General features: G+C 37.9%; 3 protein-coding genes across 5 annotated transcripts; 2 read left to right on the top strand and 1 right to left on the bottom strand.

Moving 5' to 3' along the window:
* Positions 1-431: 431 nt before the first annotated feature.
* LOC140768566 (transcription repressor MYB5-like) lies at positions 432-4,686 on the bottom strand. Its single transcript, XM_073108890.1, has 2 exons — positions 3,806-4,686; positions 432-3,688 (listed from the first exon to the last, which is right to left on the bottom strand). Exons 1-2 carry the CDS (start codon positions 4,123-4,125, stop codon positions 3,124-3,126), a joined length of 885 nt encoding a protein of 294 aa, XP_072964991.1. The 5' UTR covers positions 4,126-4,686; the 3' UTR covers positions 432-3,123.
* A 5,487-nt stretch (positions 4,687-10,173) lies between these two features.
* LOC140768753 (transcription factor MYBS3-like) lies at positions 10,174-13,502 on the top strand. The gene is made up of 3 exons (XM_073109147.1): positions 10,174-10,510; positions 12,481-12,689; positions 12,787-13,502. Exons 1-3 carry the CDS (start codon positions 10,261-10,263, stop codon positions 13,309-13,311), a joined length of 984 nt encoding a protein of 327 aa, XP_072965248.1. The 5' UTR covers positions 10,174-10,260; the 3' UTR covers positions 13,312-13,502.
* Positions 13,503-13,921: 419 nt separating this feature from the next.
* Positions 13,922-19,408, top strand: LOC140769080 (pseudo histidine-containing phosphotransfer protein 2-like). 3 transcript variants are annotated; one of them, XM_073109632.1, is made up of 7 exons: positions 13,922-14,029; positions 15,434-15,559; positions 18,221-18,351; positions 18,440-18,508; positions 18,778-18,849; positions 19,007-19,079; positions 19,207-19,408. In XM_073109632.1, the coding sequence occupies exons 1-7, from the start codon at positions 14,027-14,029 to the stop codon at positions 19,255-19,257; spliced, it is 525 nt and encodes a 174-aa protein (XP_072965733.1). In that variant the 5' UTR covers positions 13,922-14,026; the 3' UTR covers positions 19,258-19,408. The 3 variants fall into 3 exon arrangements, with proteins under 3 accessions (XP_072965733.1, XP_072965732.1, XP_072965734.1); XM_073109631.1 differs by having other exon boundaries at positions 15,434-15,562; XM_073109633.1 differs by lacking the exons at positions 13,922-14,029; positions 15,434-15,559 and adding an exon at positions 16,996-17,081.
* The last annotated feature ends 312 nt before the right edge of the window (positions 19,409-19,720 follow it).

Below are 19,720 nucleotides of genomic sequence, written 5' to 3'. Positions count from 1 at the left end.
TTATTGGGCAGTCATTTCGATGCATAATTAAAGATTAATAAAGTTAGAAAGGTTGGTGCTCACTCCCCTTTGGGACCCTTTGTTTGGAACGTTTGGTTGCAAAGCCTCTTAGCTCCCTTTCCAAACGCTAATGGAGGAAATGCATGGCTCCCAACAGCTACCAGTCAATCCATTTGCACTTCCAATTTTTGCACCAATAGATGTTACATATCACCACAAGTTCTCAAGTCTAACCTATCTCACGTGCAGTTCACATGATCGATGCATGCGAATATATACATCCTCCTCGTTTCACTTCTTTCCCTCCAATAAAACAAGCTCGTGCCATCTCTATGCCTTGTGAGAGCAGTACCTTGAGATTATTACGAAGAGAAGGACTTGAACTAGAGATTGGAGATTGGAGATTGGAGTATCAACTCTCTTCATGGCTTCTAAGGTCAGTTGTATCACTGCAACGAGATTTCGATATCTTGCAGGGTAGCTTCACGGGCTACATTTGGTGAATACGTTAGTATATATGAGATGGTGTTAAAGTTTGATTCACTGGTGTTTCTTGTGCCATGTTTTCTGATAGTAGATAGCATGATCTGATTTACCTTAACTAGGTGTTTGTTGGCATGTTTAAGCCTACGCAATGCATCAAACTAGACATTTACTTGTATCCTTACTTTTGTTTTAGAGATCAATTTGTTCTATATAATATGTGGTAGGCTGGTAGCAATTACAATTTATGTAAATTGGAACAAGTACTTCTATGGTTTATAAGAACTTTAGTGCCAATAGTTAGTATTCAACTGCCTCATTCTTAGTGCGGTATTAGGTACAATATATATATATAAGAGAGAGCTCAAAATCCTGATCATATAATTCGATATCGTACTTGGATATATAACCTGGATAAACAACTGCTTTCTATTGAAATCCAGGTAGAGATGGATCTATGCTTCACTCATCCAAACCTCATAATTGTGTTGCTAAGATGACCAACACGGTGTCACAGTTTATTAAATGCAATGCACATTAAAAAGAAAAGAAGCAAAGGTTGACCTTTATTTTCTCTTTCAAACGTGAAAGTTTGAAACGTACAATAAAGGACTGCCACGTAATGTGGTTGTTGAAAATCCAGCAGCTGGGGTTATAGAGGATCTGCTGCCCTGCATGCATGGACTCTGGCGACTTTGTCTAGTCGTCAATAGATACTAAATTATTTTCGTCTCTTCCTTTCAACTGCTTTAAGTTATTTACCTATTCTGAAGTCTCAACAAACGTTCAACTTTTGACTTACAGAAACTTTGATTGGTAGTAGATAATAATTAGATTCTGATATTAATTGGCTGGCCATTTGAAAATTACCCGTGCTAATCGGAAATTGTTGCAGCTACTCATTAAGCTAAGTTCATATTAAAATCATTATTATTATTTTCCGTCTGAGATATTACCCATATATGGGTAAAATTTGTAATTGACTGCTAAGTGAGGGCTATAAAACTTTTGACTGCTTTATTACCACCCACTAACACTCAAGTTTTCTTTCAACAAAACAACATCTTTCCTATTGAAGGGCACAAACCATTTCAGATTTGAGTTCACCAACCAGCCCAATCCTATCACATTTAATAGCACCAACTTAAGAGTGGCTCAACATTTGGTCCAACCTAACCAAGCAGTCTCTCCACTTGCAAAGCAAGAAATGAGTAAATAGCATTCATCTAGCAATCAACATCAGTTACTTCCTTCACAGTGATTGGTGAAAGTTGACAAGCTGGTGTGATCGTATTCCACCATATATATGTAGTTGAGAATTAATGCTACGTTTATGTTCACGAACTGTGTAAATATAATATACTTGCAGGGATGAAGGGTGATCATACCTCAGCCTGGTTTTAGAGAAGATATTATTACAGGTTAAGCTGTACCCACTTGGACGTAGCTACATGAGCTCTTTACCTTTGCAATTCAATCTAAAAGTCGTAAACCTTTTCTTAATCCAGCTTTTGTTCATATTCCTTGCTATCAGGTCCTTAACAGGAGTTATAACCAATGTCATGATTCATACAGGCTAGGAATGGGTTAAGTCACATGATAATCTACCCAGTAAATTGTATTTCTATATTTTATGTCCAGCTATGAAAACAAGAAATATGTAGCTACAACTAATTAAGCTCAGCTCTATTTTGTTCTCAACATGAATTCTTTCATAAATACTGTTTACAATTCTTCCTCGTGGACTTTATTACACTTTAGTCTCCTATAACCTTTCTTGGTATTGAGTAACTAAAGCAACATTTGCTACTGCTTAAATTAGTTGTGCAGGATCCATTTTTTAACCTGCGGATTCTTATCGAGTTGATCCCCAAGAATCAATCATGATTGAATATAAGCTATTAATACGGTAGTTAATTTGGTGTGGAAAATATAAATCTCCCATGTAAGTTTTCTCGCATATTAATTTTGTGTCTGCCGTAATTAACATAGTTGCAGTGGAACAATGTATACAAAATGTTACTACTTTATATATAAGCAAAGATATATGCCATGCTAGTATCGTCAGTTTAATCTTGATCAAAGTTCTTATGAATTCTCGGAACGCAGGTCACATGGAATGATCATACTGGGATATAGTCTATTAGATAGAGATACAGATTAGTTAATACTTGAAACTATTAAGGTATGCCACATACTTAATCATAGTGATCTTATTAGATATGATCACATGACATTAAGATAAAACCAGTGCTTCCATATATGTAGACAGTTGTTTAGAGTAATACTGCCTTCAAGAAGGTGCAATAATGATGTATATAATTTTCATCGTCATCCTTTTATTTTTATAAATGAAAAAAAAAACCCTGCAGATCGAAAACTCTTGCAAGGTTAATTAAAATAACAAAGTAGAAAATAAGAAGAGAAAGATCCCTATTCTTCTGTTCATAATTACCGCAAAAATCCACATGCGATGATGAGCAGCCGAAAACCATACAACATAATTATCATATGTTTGGAGTACTCTTCCTGATAGATCAAAGCCTAACAAGGATCGATACATAGATTTGTACATCATAGCATATGTTCTTAATACAACACAGCATACATATATGTATGTATATATAATTTTTCTTAAAATTACTTGCCTGCGTGGTTTATGAACTGCCCATGAACGTCTTCATCCAAACTCATCGGTGCCGAGATGGCAGCTTCCCACAAGCCGCCATATCCGAATCCCGTATCTATCACTGCAGTCTGATCGTTGTTATAATTCTTATTATCATCAGCAATATTCTGCTGCTGCTGCTGCTGATGTTGTTGTAGGAAAATATCATCATTGATCAAAGATTCAAAAAAGGACGAGAAGCCATCGTCGCCGACGACCCCGCAACCCTCCATGTTCGGCCACCCGTTCTCTTGGTCGAGATTTATCCCATCAAAGTAGCTGCTATGACCCATTTCCTGGAGAAGAGGAGGGGCGGAGCTAGTGTTTGGTTTAGGTTTAGGGTTAGGGTTAGGATTAGGGTTAGGGTTAGGGTTAGGGTTAGGGTTTGGAAGTGGTGCAGGTGTTGCGTTGATCAAGGGCTTGTGAGTTCGCGGATCTATCCCTTGGCTGATGAGCTTCTTGCTGAGGTGCGTATTCCAATAGTTCTTGATTTCGTTATCCGTGCGCCCCGGGATCCTTCCGGCTATCAGAGACCACCTGTATGTTATAGTTCATCAAAAGATCGATGAACACGAGCTTCATTATGCACGTCGATCTGCTAATAGAAAAAATAATAACCATCTTATTTGTTTCTTTTGTTGTTGTCTTTTTTACCTGTTTCCAAGAAGGCGGTGGAGGCGGAGGATGAGGTCTTCTTCGTCGGGGGCGATTGGGCCGTGCTTTATCGAAGGACGAAGGTAATTCATCCACCGCAGCCGGCAGCTCTTGCCGCACCGGAGAAGTCCGGCTCGCTTCGGCAGCGTCCGCCACTTCCCTTCGCCTTCTTGACGTACAAAATTCGCTAAAATTTCGTCCTCGTCCGCCGTCCACGGCCCCCGCTTTACTCCCACTTTGCTGCAGCACGGCGTCGCCCCGACGCCGCCTCGCCGACGAGATCTCGACGATGAAGGCGTAGCCGACTCCGGAGTTCTCATCTCCTCTCTCTCTCTCTCTCTCTCTCTCTCTCTCTCTGTCTCTCTCTCGCTCTAGATCTCTTCTTCTTTGTTTTCCTTGTGAGGAAGGATGATTTTGGAGCTGACCATGGTGGGCGCCACGGACAAGCAGCGAGGGTACCAAGTAACGACAGCTGTCATGCATAAGAATCTCTATGCGAGTTTCAGATCTGGCCATCCATTTTATCATCGTGAACGACGTGTGTGTTAGGAATTTATTAAGGATTCCTTCCCATGATAACTGATAAGGTCGCTATTAATTTATTTATTATAAGGTTGCTATTTTGATGGTAGGATGGAGTGGAAACCGTAATGGAGTGATTAAAAGGAAGATGATTATATTGGGAAATCAACAAGACTTTTTTATTTAAGTTTCTTTTGTTCTAATAGAGATAAAATATTAGCGCGAAGTTGATATTTGTTATATATATATATATATATATATTCCATTTTATGTATACCAATAATAAACACCCTCTCTCAACGCCCGCCACATATTCATTTTTGTACATGTATATGCAACTAATCTACCGCTTGATCATTTGTTGGGTTTATTCCAAGTAATATCTTTAAAAAGAAAAAGAATAGATGAATTTTTCTAAACGAATCTAAGATTACACTGGCCTAAGACTCTCTCATTTAGACGAATTATTCAGCATGTTTGAGCTATATGACTATTAAATAATACGTTTTGATGTATCATATGTTACATTCTTTAGTTTTTGTCTCAATGTATTTCTATGTTCATGTTTGAGAAATTGTAATATGAAGTACCTAACATAATATATATATATATAAGCAGGAATATGAAACATTGACTGTTAGGTTTCCAGCCATTTGGACCCTTCTAGTTGTAGGCCCAAGTAGTTAATTGGGCTTGTGCTTGCCCTCTTTCACTTCTTTTAGTTTCTCTTCAAAACACTTGAAAAGGGAGTAAGATGTTCCCCATTTTATAAGTAGGAATGAGAAAGTAAGGATTAGTTGAGGCTCATCCAGTCAAATATCTTTATAATTGGCGCTCTTATTTATTCTCTAAATTTTAGAGATATATTGAGTTATAGATATTGTAGTCGGTTATCAAAATTATTTCAGCACATTTTGTCAGAATTTTTTTATCATTCATAAGCCTAAAAGCTAGATATGTACTCGATAAAAGATCAACTCTCTCTGGATATAAAGACTCTTAGATTTTACAAAACTTTTTAGTTAACATAGTAAGCTGCTCAGTTCATATTCAAACCATATATATCGTCAAATAATTGATTAAAACTAAATATCGCTGAGATTTGCTCCTAGCCGTTGCACTATTGAGTCATTAACCTCACTGTCAAACCGTTGAGGCGAGTCATTCAGTAAAATATTAAATACTTAATCATTACTGGAGTGCTATTTTACAAAAATCCCTTGCACAATCCTATTTGTACCAAAAAAATAAAAAGACAATGCCCTATTGGTGAAGAGAGCTTTTACTTTGCTTGAATAGTAGAAATATTGCCTTCTTTTTATACCTGACAAGAGACCCACATCCACATGCCCCAGTCGATTCGATTAGATTCTCCTTTATGGTATTCAATCTTTATTTAGTCAGCAATAGGTAGCTAAGGTGACTCTGAGGTTGTGAATGAAACAGGGTATATTCCCTGCACAATCCACATCACCTATATTATTTAATCTTTAAAGCGATTTTTTTATATTAAAAAATAGTCTTTTATTTTAGATATTAATGCATGCAATCACCACCTTTTTTTATATTAGAATACGTATACAAATCCAAATAAAAATACTACGTAATTTTGCAAAAGGACGGCGAAGCAGAAGTCCCAAAGGGAGATGCATGAACTCAAAAGCGGCGTGTGGATAAGAAGATAAAGTAGTTAAAGAGATATATTCTCCACCAGAGATAATAAAGAAAAAGACATGCAAGTGATTAAGGTTGATGGCTGTAGCTTTCACTGCTAATTACTTTTCCTGTAAGCAACTAATTTCCTATCATTCTCCTTGCTTTGTTCTTACATACTTTTGTTTTGTTTTGGTCATGGGTGCTGTAATTGCTGCTACATGGGTTGTGAGATGATACTACTTTTTCCTCACGTTTTGCAAGTGTTGGTATTATTTATTGTTTTCCATTCCGTTGGTGATAGACTTGTCTACCACACTGGTACGTATAACGTAGCTGCATTAGAGAGACCTCTACTGAAACCCAGATGTTTAAGAGGGAGGCTGGAATCCTAGTGTAGATTAAGACCTCCCTGCATGGGGATGAAACTTCTATTGCGCTCCTTCCACAGCAACCACCATAGGAGGCCAAACAAATAGTCAGTGGTTTAACAGTTGACTCTCCGCATGAAATCCTTACACTACGAGGGACGGTAAACATTAATAAACGGGGATAAAAATGAAAGAATAATTAATGGAAAAGAAGAGAATCCAAAGGCTTAATGAAATCACCCCCCCATGAAAAGGAGATTGAGTGATTCTGATTCCTCTCTATGTAGAGGACAAGGGAAATGACCCAACAGCCCTATTCGGTGCATGATGTTTCTCATATAAGCCCTATGGAGGACAACCAGCAAGAACCTCCTTAATTGGGATAAATGTATAAAGAAGGACTTATTCCAACCACCTAAGTAAATATCATGGTGCTAGAAATCTAGCGAAGATGTTACTAGACCCAAGGCTGATGGTGGTCTTGCCATTCGTGATATTAAAACTGTCAAGCTCTCCTTAATTGCTAATAAGACTCTTTTATGTTTTGAATCAAACCCCCGATCTGTGAACCACACTAGTCTTGGCTAAGTATGGCATGCCACACCCGTGGAAGCCTACTTGACCTAAGAGGTGTGCCTGGAGCTGGCGTTTGCTCTGAACTCGTTATATGCCATTAAGGAGGGGCTCCGAAAAATTATTGGTAATGACAGAAACACTAAACTTTAGTATGATCCTTGGTTGTCTACTATGCTCTTGGATAGATGACAGACCCGTATTTGTCAATCCTTCCTTTTGGGATCATACCTCGTTATTTTCTGATCTGATCCATCAAAATACCTCGAATGAAGATAAAATTAGGCTTCTGTTCGGACCTTCTCTGACTGACCAGATCCTGGGTTTAATGCTCCGTCTGAACAATACCGAGGATTGGTGGATTTGATAGCCCCACCCTTCGGGTATTACCACTTCCAAATCCACTTACTATTTTCTGAGAGCTTTTAAACTCGAGTGTGCCTCCTTATTGGAAAAGATGGCGGATTATTTGGTCACTTCCTTGCCCCCCTAAAATCAAAGTCTTCATATGGAAGCACATTTGGGGTCGATTGCCCACTAGTGACCACCTTAGTTCGCTCAATATTTTCCCGCAGAGTGTTTGCCCGATCTGCGGGTTAATAAATGAGTCCATAAATCATTTATTTTACAAATGCCCAATTGCCTCTAATATCTAGGATCTACCCAGACCATATTCCACAATTGTAATTTTCGGCCAAATTGGGTAATGGGGGCTGGCTGCTTGACGGTGATTCTTTGCCTAATGAAAAAAGGTTCTATGTTTTGGCATTAATCAGCAATGCCCACCGGTAAATTTGGAAGAATCAAAATGATAAAGTCTTTAATGGAGCTCCTGAAACATCTCTTCAGGTATGGAACTGTGCCTTACTAGTAACTTAGGAATACTTTGATGTATTGTTCATCGGTTCCAATAAACCCAAACCGATTGTCAAGTGGATACCCCCTCCAGTCAGATGGATTAAGGTAAACACTGACGGGTCTTTTAAAGACAAGTCGAAAATGGGTAGAGTCGGGTTTGTAGTCCGGTGGCCTAACGGATCACCTCTCATTGCAGGGTCCAGATGTAGGCGGTTTCAATCACCACTTGAAGCCGAAGCTTGGGCAGTTAGAGAAGCACTTATCTATATGAAAACTCAGGATCCTTACCAATCCGGATAGAAATGGATTCTCAATTACTTGCAGACATTTTGAAACGTGTTAAGAACTCGCGATGAGCAATCCAATCTATAATCGGTTATGTATTCTTTTTGCTTAAGCATTTTTCTTAATATAAAATCTCTCATGTGTTCCGTGAGGCCAACATAATGCCGATTGGCTAGCAAACCGGCAAACACGAGAGGTCTCTCGGGTTTTGGGTGTTCTTAGGAAGGATTCTTCTCAGCTCCTCTTTTGCAGATTTTGGTCGCTGATAGTAGCGACTCTATTTATAGTTTTGGCTAATTATTTACATATTTTCTTTTACCAAAAAAAAATTGAAGAAATCTAGTAATGACATTGAAGAGTTTATATTTAATAATAAATCAGAATTGCTGATTTAAAAAAAAAAAAAAAAAAGGATAGAGAACCCGACCAGCTCCTGCTTAGTTCAAGGTGGAGGATGAATCATCTCGTCTTTAAAGTAGTCAATGCTTCTATGTGACTATGTGCCATAGTGGTGTACTATTTCGTTGAGTGGAAATGTCTCCAGACCCCCATAGTGGGTGTACTTCATAAATACTACACATTGACAAAAACTAAATAAAATGCTATTTCTTTTTCTGTGCTAAAATAGTATTGGATCTACTTGGAATTTATTAGCTTGATCCATTTTTTCCCTTTTGCCCCTTTTATTACTCAAGCATTTTATTATTAAGGCTGTTACATAGATAGCTTCGCTTATAATTAAATGAAAGAAAAGAAAAAAAGTACATACCATAGTGCAGCCTCCTTCAATTCTGTCTTTTTTAATATATAAATATATAAATATACGGATAGAATACGGACAGAGACGCCTATGCACGTGCAGAATTCGAAAGTGCCACGTGGCTAGACTTTTTTGGTTTTGCGAATCACGAGGGCGGCTTTTCCCAATGAAGATATTTGTGGCCCAACCAGTGAGAGAGGTCAAGTCCCCCCCTCCCCTCCCCGCCCCCCCCTCCAAAGACTTGGTTTTTAAGACGCACCACCCAAATCTCTTATCTTCTCAAATTATATGCCTCTTGGTAAAGAAAAAAAGATAGCGAAGTCCAATGCAAAGATAATCTATTTTTCTCCATCCACTTGTTTTTAATAGTCCCACATAATAGAAGGAAAGGACGAGGCGGAGAAAGAATCCCAAGCTAATCTACTACTAAAAGAGACCTCCTAACCTCTGATCCACTATATTTTTTAATAGGATAAAAATCTAATTTATCCTCCTCCTTTTTTAAGTGCTCTGTCCAACCAAGCAAGGAGTGTTGCTCAAAGAATAAAAAAGAGAGCAGTTCAGATGGAATTGCACATGCTCTGTTATTCCCTTTCTGCCCTTCCTCCAATTAAACTAATCACCATATGCTCGACTAACCGCTTCAAGTAGATTCCTCGAGACGGGTAGGGGCAATATTGACCTTTTAAGAGTCCCAAAGTCACCGACGGCTCCTATTCACCAGTGGGTCGCTTTCGTGGCCGTAACGTGGCCTCGGCCTACGACCGTACACGTATAACCCATTACGCTTCGCCAGGCAATCGGAACCGTCCACTTGTATCCGAGACCTCGATGGCAATCAGGTCATTTCGTTCTGCGGCTGCATGCAAAAAAGCTTACAGCGAGGTTTCCCACGTGGATCGCAGATGACTCCACGAAACAGTAACGGGAGCCCGTGCATGCATCATGTGAGATGGCATTTCCGTAGTTCCGTATAAATCTCAGCCTTAAATTGTTATCTTTTCCTTGTAGGAAGTATGTGTTACGCGGTAAGCTGGCACCGGTATTAAGACGGAAACTTCCTTTAAATAACCCAGAAAGCCACTCGAAGTATCCGACTCGGCGAGGTTATTCTCGTCATCAAGCTCCACCACTAGCTATCCTTTCCTAAAAAATGACTTACCAGGACATAATAGCCTCTTGATTCTTTTCCAAATGACAATGATGTCCCAACCTAACTCTACGACTTGCAGGTTAAGATGGGCGGCCGTGATGCATATGCGCAAGAATATTCCTGGCCGTCTCATATGGGGTGTATCGTAATTTAGCTGCAACACCATGCCGCAATGTGTAAGGTCCTGGCTTTTTAATACTAATACCACAAAAGCAACACCATTTACTTACCTCGGAGTAGTTCTTCCTTCGTCTCTCCTCTGCTGAGTCGGGCGAAGGCGATGACGAGGCGGTGCTCTCACTGCAGCAACAACGGGCATAACTCCCGCACGTGTCCGACGCGCGCGGGGGGCGTGAGGCTGTTCGGTGTGCGGCTCACGGAGGGGATGGGCCCCATGAAGAAGAGCGCGAGCATGGGTTGCCTCTCCTCCGCAGTTGCCGGCGCCGATCCGCTGCGCGACGCCGGCTACGCCTCCGACGACCCCGCCCACGCCTCCTGCTCCTCTAATTGCCGCAATGAGCGCAAAAAAGGTACTTCCCAAATCGAAATCGCAAAAAAAAAAAAAAAAAAAAAAAAATTCTTCTTTTTTTTTTTAATTCCTTTTATTTTATACACGACTTTCAAAGATTAAAAAAGATACTATGTGGACAATTTTTTCCAACCTTGTTTCTCCTTCTCACGTTTTTCTTTTCTTTCTTGTTTCCGTGGGAAATTTTGGGCCGTCGAATGTGGCCCAACACTTTGTTATAAACATATGTTAGAAAGCGATGGGAGACGACGATCCACGTGATATCGTCTGTCCAATTTGATCGGTCTTTATTGGTTTCTTTACTTTGATCTAGTTACCATTTGGGATTCGTATATTAGCACTGATACAAGATTTGGTGTGGTATATGTTTAAGTTCTTTAATATATAGATCACTTCATTGCTAATAAGACAAGACAATTTCATGAGAAAAAATTAATTATTTTGGGTTGTTGTCTTCTTTTTTTGAAACTATTTGCTTGAGATGTTAGGTGCACATACAACTAGAGTTTGAAGACTTTAGGCACCGTGAGGTTGATGTGTGATTAGGATAGGAGTTTGTGTAGTGATTGAAATCCTTAATGGGTTTTGGTATTGCTGACCCATTTGATCACTCATTGTGTATTGGATGTAATCGGGTTTACAACAAAAATCTGGTAAAGATGTTGTTTTCGGAGGTTCGGAGTCGAAGATCTAATTGGTTTGTGCTAGATAGTTATACGCGTGCTACAAGTTTGTTTCTATCAAAAAATAAGCAACAAAATTGCTCTCTTCTCATCAATGTAGAGTGTGACGTAGGATATTCTACAGCATTCCCTTGTTTCATCTGTATTCGAGAAATGTGCTTCCATGATCACTTTTGATGAGTATATTTCTATCATTTCTGGATGCCACTGATTGCCAGGAAATTCATAAATTACAAGGTATCTGACAATTGATGCCATCATTCTCTTCTTGCCATGAAGCAGAATTTTTGTTGCATGTTGTGGAAATAAGCAACAGAACTTCGTAATATCTCCAAAATTCCTGAAAACAGAATTCTGGAAAATCTTGGGAATTTTATATTAAAGCCTTAGCATGGAGGCTGCTTCCATTTGCAGCTGGCATTGGATCACGATCCATGTCACCATTAAATTGGTGCTATTAATCATAGATTGCATAAGAAGAATAGTTTCACTTGTCATGTGGAGTACCCATTTTCTATGTTGGACCGATAGACCTGTATAATTTTTGAGGATCCTAACTATGTCGTTCATGTTGAATTAATTTGTGTCTTTGCTTGGTAGATTTTTCCAATTCCTCATTAATTTTCTTGCATGCGTTTTCTTTTGCTTTCTCACAAATTGTTGACTTGTTATTTGAATGGGCTTCTTTGGAAGGTGTATCACTCTAATGTTGTGTTCATATTAAACTTGTTAGGCTGTTGTTCTATGATCTACTGATTTTTGCCTATCTTTTCATGATACCTTATCTTCTATTCTCATAAATTAATCTACAACCATATATTCATCTAAATAAATTTGTTATTATTCCTAGAGTTGTCGTCTTCTAATTTTGTATGCTTTCTCACGACTGAGATCATGAATGATGCTTAGTATGCAGTAACTAGTTGTTGTCAATTCACTTCCGACTTTCATCGCAAAAATTCTGCTCTGATGTTCGATTTCTCTGCACTTTCATTATTACGATCTATTCAAGCAGTTAAAATATGTTCCAATTCTAGCTCCCCGATGATGTCTATAGTCTCTTGAACCTTCTGAAAGTCGCTTTGAAAGATCACATGTTCTTTCAGCTTCTGAGCCCTACTATCCTCAGCTATTTTGTTTCCTGTATTGCATTAAGTTCTGTATGCTGTTGAACATGTTGGAATGATGATATGTTTCTCATCCATAATAAGATAGAAAAAGAACCACCAACCTCCCATGTATAATGATGTGAATTATGTTCAAGTTCTGATCTTGCATTGTGCTGCAGGTGTTCCTTGGACTGAAGAGGAGCATCGGATGTTTTTACTGGGCCTGCAGAAGCTGGGAAAAGGTGACTGGCGTGGCATCGCTCGAAACTTTGTTGTGTCCAGGACTCCAACTCAGGTGGCTAGCCATGCCCAAAAGTATTTCATTCGACAAACAAATGCAACAAGACGGAAGAGGCGGTCAAGCTTGTTCGACATTGTGCCTGAAATGGTCTGCCTTCTTATCAAGACAGCCTTTAACAGATATATTGGTCCAGTTTATTCTTAATGCCTCCTTATTTTTGATACTTCTCTCCTGCACTTTACAGCCAATGGATCATCTCCCAGTTCTTGAAGAGCAGTTCATGCTTCATTCTCCTCCTGATGAAGATGAGAACTTGAATCAAGTTCCATCTTTACATCTCATTCAGCAACAAGGATCTGAACTTAGTGGAATCTCCCAGAATAACCCTGCTTCAGATCTCAAAGAGAGCATTCCATACAGCACTGGCCCGATACCACTTATACCAACATTCTACCCTGCCATAGTACCTGTGCCATTACCTTTCTGGCCTCAAGGTTTCACCACTTCTGCAAGAGAAGAGGTGGGAGAGACCCATGAGGTCCTAAAGCCAACACCTCTTATTCCAAAGGAGCCTGTTAATGCGGATGAGGTAGTGGATATGTCCAAGCTTAACATTGGAGAAGGTACACCGGGATGCATGGAGCCGTCTGCTCTTTCCGTCAAACTTCTTGGAGCCACTGCTACGAGGCAGTCAGCGTTTCACGTAAACCCCACAATGACCAGGCCAGATCTGAACAAGAGCAACAGCAATGCAATCCATGCAGTTTGAACAAGCTTTCTCGGAACTTATCTGATCTTTCTCTGATGTCAAGTCGAAAGTTAGTCTTCACATACATTTCAAATTATGTCAATCTTGTAACAAAGTTGTAGAAGCGTCATGCTGTAGCTAGTTTTATGTTCCTTGTTTATAGTTTGAACAGAAGCTTTTATCAAGTAATAATGTATTTCCCCAGTAGTATCTAGATTGCGCAAAGCTAGCTGCTTGTTTGGTTGTAACTTGAAGGGATTTATAGTTACCACAGCCCACATATTTGAAGGTAAGAATGTTCTTCATAAAGGTAATTAATTGGTAAGATGGTGCTTTCTATTTAACATAAATATGTGATATATATATTCATGACAGAATTAGACGAAGCTTTTGTATGTGAGCCAAAAATTGAGTGCTTCTCGGGTCCGGATCATATATCACATCTGATTAGCTTTGCCTTCGAGTTTTGATACATAAAATTAGATAATTCATATATGAAGCATCGGACGAGAGACCAACCCGATAACCCGATAGTTATGAGAACCGACAGCTTTAGAACTTTGAGCCTATAAAAGGGAAGGACAGAATCCCTGGTACATTTCATCGAACACCTTTCTTGCTGTTATTCTCTCTTTTTTCTTCTTAATGATTTCTTGCTTGCAATTCTTGACGGCCATCGTCTTTTCGCTTTCCCTCCATTACCTTTCCCCTCACGCATCGTCTCTTATACTTCGAAATGGTACGTTTTTTTTTCTAACAATTGACTTCTCTTTCAAGAATGATTAGCTTTTCATTTGCGATTTCTTTACTACTCGAAGAGAATTATGGACGGTATATATAAATATATATATATAATTGTGTTGACTATCCAAGGCGTTTTCAACATAAATTAGGAGCAATTAGGGGGTACTGGTTCACTAGCAAATATTATGTCGACAAGCCTTCGTTTTATAAGCTTTGTAGTTTGTATGATGTATTATTAGCTTGCAAAGTCACCAACTGGGGATGGATATATCCTTGTCAGCACAAAGTGGCCATCTTCTGTAACGATGATTAGCAAGAGCAAGGTTGACTTATTGATGCTGAACCAATGTATCAACCAATGCTCATGTGCTTGATTGGAATGTATTCTGTGATAGTTGACAGTAGGTGGTGATAGGAATGAGGGAATGTTTCAGAAACTGTGCTTGTTTGCTGCTACTGTAGTCCTGAAAGGGGACCGTTCTAAGAACAGCAGTTTAGCAGAGAGATGTTGGTCTTGCCACCTGTCACTAGAAAGTGATGAGATACTATCTTGTGGTTGTAGTTCAGTATTTGTCTCATTTTCATGATCACCAAGATAAGAATTTTCACCTTTTCTTTTTTCCCTCATTGTGCAACCAAGTTGGTGTAAGAATCAGGTTAAGATTCTCTTATCTATACATTGGACAATGATATCGTGCAAGAATCGTGATCGTTGGACCAATTAATGTGCGCTGAATCTTGCAGCTTCCACTCCTTTTATCAAAGGTGTGGATGGGAAAGATACCAAGAATAGAAAACAATGGGAGATAAATACTGGACATGTTTGCCCATCTTACTCATATATGGCCAGTGGAATAAAGGAAGCTACTGACATGTCTCTTCTCATTATCCTTCTATCTTTTTTTTTTTTTTTCTTTTCACTCATTTCGCTTCAATCTTGATGGAAAGGCATGAAAAGGACCATTTATTTGTTGCTCTTTCTTCCTTACTGATGATTACAGCCAATAAATTGTAATGAGAAAGGTTATCTGCATGCAGAACAAAAAATAGTATTTACTTGAATATTACCCTGTGAGTCTTTTTGAGGCATAAAAGACCAGATCAAGGTAGCACATTGTTGTTGATGCTGTATTAGAAGGGCAGTAGAGCAATGTTGGAAATTAATCCAGAGGTGTTTTCTTTTCTTCACCCTGTTCATTCATGAAAATGGTCTTCATTTGTATTGGGCATTAGAAAAAGGTTATCATATTTCTGACCTGAGAAGTAATTATTCGACCATAGGAAAAAGATTTCTCTTTGTAGTTGCAGAATTCATCACATATATAGGCTGAATCATCTTGTTTCTCTTCTCTTAATGCACACTTTACATACTTTGCGTTAAACTGATATGCATGTGCAGGGCAAGTATAGTTCTTGGGATTTTAAAAAAAGAGACCATGACGCAAAAGTGAATATGAATGGAGATGCAAGCGTACAAGTTGATAAAAGAAGGGGAAGAATATGTGAACATGCAGACATATGCAAGGTGGTAAGATGTAGTACTGTTTATATGTATCTTACCCCTTTCTATATGTTTTTTTTTGACCTGGAAGCTAGCAATCTACAGCCTTGTAGGATCACAGTTCAATTTCTCTTTCTGGATAGCATTTTTTGGTGCATTCGAATATGCTAGAATGCTGTTTTACTCTTTCATAAGGACATCAAGAAGGTCGTATGTTTGGTTTTGGCTACAATTGATTCTATGCTGCAGTTATACAACCGGTGATCCAATGGGTAAACAATTAATCCTATGGATTTACATACTCCCGCAGTCTTATTCAATTGATGCTATTGATACCCGAACACACAGATAATTCGGTGTTTATTCCTGCAGCTGTTTTATCTCTGTTGGTTAGATGCGTTGGAACTACTTTTCTAGCAACTGCAGTATGTCTGATGCCAAAGTTAATCTTTTTATTATTATTATTTTCACTTTTGAGACAATTGTGGGTTCACCTAGGGAATATTTTATTATGAGCATATGACATAAAGATGATAACAGTAAATAAGGTAACAAAGTGTGGAGTTGAGGAAAAAGCAAATTGAAGAAAGACTAGTCTGCTTGCTTTCGGCTTCAACCAACTTAAATTTAAGTATATTTGACAATAAATCTTTGATAATCTATTGTTTGGTGACTGGAACCAGCAGTGAGTAGATTCAAAGTGCAAGAATTATTCTTTTCTTTCTAATTGCTAAGAAGAATGTCAATGGTTGATTTCATTTTAAAGGACATTGATATTCATTCTAACATTCTCATATTACTTTAGTAGCAATTATTTTCTTTATCTTTTTAGATTACTAGCAAAGTATCTTCAAAGAAAGATCACTCGTGAAACTAACTACTGATATGGCTGTCAAAATAAATGAGTTGTTGTAGCTGGGTTTGAATATAAATGAGTTAAGTTGGAGCCAAATTTTAGGCTCAAAATAAATTAATTAGTGTCGAGCCTGAGCACAAGTCGGATTGCTCAGGATAAGCAAGATAAGCTCAAAATTAGTCTCGACTTATTTAAGGCTTGAATTAAGCTCGGCTTAAACTGATCCCAGTTTGTTTAAATAGACTCGGTTTGAGCTTGGCTCGAATGTAAATGAATCTGAGCTTGAACTAAATTTTAACCTCGAAATTTATTTCAAGTCGAACCTAAGTAGAGGCCCGGCTCATGCTCGGCTCATTTACGACGCAACCTACTTGTCTAATCTGTTGAAATATATGGTTATCTTGTTAAAAGAACTCATGAGATCACCCAACCATAGTACTAAACTCAGACAGCTGATAGCAATAAGGCATCTATCTCGTTTCTAGAAGGGAGAGAAAGAAACATTGGCCCACTTAATGGATTTTAATGAGTGCCTAATAAAGTGTCAGTCCTCTATATATAGAACCCTTCATAGTTCTTAGGTCTCACCACAACACTCTATCACCCTACTTTATACAAGTGTATCCAACTATGGAGTATTCGAGCTTACTACGCCAGGCTAATAATATGAAGAAGAGCCTCCTTGATCAGGTTTCATTTCGTCTTCTCATTTTGCCATTCCAATTTGATACCAATAAGAATCCATTATGATCTCATAATGGATTCAGCTCACTGCCATATTTCTAAGTATAGGTAGAGTTTCTTAGCCTCCTTTCCAGCTTATCTTTTTTTATCAGAAATATATAAAAACAGATCAGCTGATTCCCCACATAAACTTAGCTTATCAAAATGGATTCGTCATTCATACATGAAATTGTAGAGAACTATAGAACTTACATGCAGTTGCATATATGGACCATGGCTCAATTGTTAGAATTATTCATTACTGGGTGCAAATTTGACTATTGTACTCAAGGTATTGATTCCACTTGCAACATGAGGTCAAAAGGCCAGGTTGTTACACTTCGCTTTTTACATGTCCTCAGTGATATATATTTTTCCTTCATGTTGATTTTTTCGAGTAGGGAATTGTTACATAGTTGCAAGGTAGATAATAGATAGTAGCATTTAGATCTTCTAAACTATTAAAAATTTGATGGTACCTTATGCTGTTGAAGGAAAAGGTAAAAAGATATAAATACCTCTTTACATTAATAATTCTCTTTCTTTTTCTCTTAAAGAAATAAGAGCATAAATATCACTAATTCACTCACGCATGAGTCAAGGCCAGTCAAGTGACTTATGGGTAGAAAACATAATAGGGGAACTAATAAAAAGAGAATTTGAGAGGTTCTTGATAATTTAGCGAGTCTGTGTACCAAAAAAAAGTATACGAGGTGTATGTGAACAATAGTTTAAAGTCTAAATATAATTATTCCTTATTTTTATGCACCTAATTAAAGTAATAAAATAAACGGTGGATAACTTTTGGTAACGGGGATTAAATTAACAGAATAAAATGGAGATAAAGCAACACAAACAGTGTTCAGAATGTTCTATTTCCATCACTTGCTTGTGTTCCCTCCTTTCTCCAATTATTTGGAATTATGCAAGAAAAAGTTGTAGTTTGGTACAAGATTCACCACTTTTTAGTTGTATGTGGTATCACCACAATCACAAGATCATCAAGAGCAAACTAAAATGTAGTACATATTGAAAGGTCTAATCCAGATATACACATATATAGGTTGCAATAACGAGTAAATATATGATTTTTGTGGTTTTCTCAGGGATATCTTGATGACCAATTTAACCAGATAGAAGAATTGCAAGATGAAGTTAGCCCCAACTTTGTGGAAGAAGTTGTGGCCTTGTTCTTCAAGGACTCATCCAGATTATTAGCCAACATAGAACGAGTGCTGTGAGTAGCAACTTTTGTTTGAAATGATTAAATATAAAGGTTTAGATTGGTATATTTTGCTCATTGCATTAAGATTATTTCCATCCAGCGAGAAGTATCCCCGGGATTTTTCTAGGCTGGATTCCTTGATGTACCAATTGATAGGCAGTGTCTCCAGGTATGGACAACGCATATGCTTCGAGAATGTCTCAATTAATTGATGAGTTTTTACTTCATACTTTCCAAAATATGCTCTTCAGTCTATTTTCTTTTCTTCTTTTGCAAAGGTGGAAAAGGTTCTGTTTTCTCAAAATACAAGTATGTTTTGAGAATATTCTCTATGAATGAATCTGAGGTGTCTTTTATGGATATACTTAAAGAATATGAGTACTTTCGCAAATTCATCAAATAAAAAATAAAAAACCTCACTTGATGTTGTTGTTGCAGTATTGGCGCTTTAAGGATGAAGAATGAATGCACTTCGTTTAGAGATCACTGCAGTGACGGAAATCTTGAAGGGTGTGTCTCATTTTCCCCATTCTCTATCAGGAGTCATCTCCTTTTATCTTTAATATATCTTTTCTATTAGATGACTTAGTCCATGCCCTAAATTTAATGGTTCTCGGTAATACTTAATCTGCTATCAACCTGTTCATATCTCTCTATATGCATTCAGGTGCAAGAGATCATTTCAAAAGGTCAAGAGGGAATACACTACCTTGAAACAGAAGTTGGAGAAATATTTCCAGGTTCTCTCCCGTAGTCTCATTCCACTCTTCAAAATTTTCTATCACCACTTTAATAATTATGATTCACTACAGATCTTTTGTTCTTGCTTGTCCATAACTTAGAGCTTTTCCTCTTTGGTGTTTTTAGTGGTTACGGCAAGCTGGTCCTGTAGAACAAGCAACAAACTCAAGGAAGTAAAACGAGCCAATATGATGCATATATGTTTGTATACTCGTGATTATTGAGAGACTGGATACTTATGGGGTGTAATAATGAGATTTGAGAAATGTTGTAAATAAACTTAGAAGCTTTGGGGTGTTAAAAGTAAGGAAATATATTATTTAGAATTTGTGCCCTTCTAGTTTGTCGTTGTTTTTTATTGGTATGCGCAAATAGCCAATATTTATGGATTGCATTACTGCATACCCTTGCATTTGCCAGCGATAATCATGAATAACATTCCATTATATGCTATGTGTATATACATTATATATATATATATATATATATATATATATATATATATATTGGGAACAAATCTTTAATAATGTAATAAAGATGTGCCTGCACTGTACATGAAATTCATCGGTTCAAATTCACGTTAGCATCACTAATATAAGAAGATAAAAAAATGTGACATGGGAGAACCGTCGGATTTTTT

The sequence above is a fragment of the Typha angustifolia genome, chromosome 10, assembly GCF_048772165.1.
Source record: "Typha angustifolia cultivar Huaian chromosome 10, ASM4877216v1, whole genome shotgun sequence".
Taxonomy (NCBI): Eukaryota; Viridiplantae; Streptophyta; class Magnoliopsida; order Poales; family Typhaceae; genus Typha; species Typha angustifolia.
The sequence above is the reverse complement of the archived record's forward strand: the minus strand, read 5'-3'. Positions and strand labels throughout refer to the sequence as shown.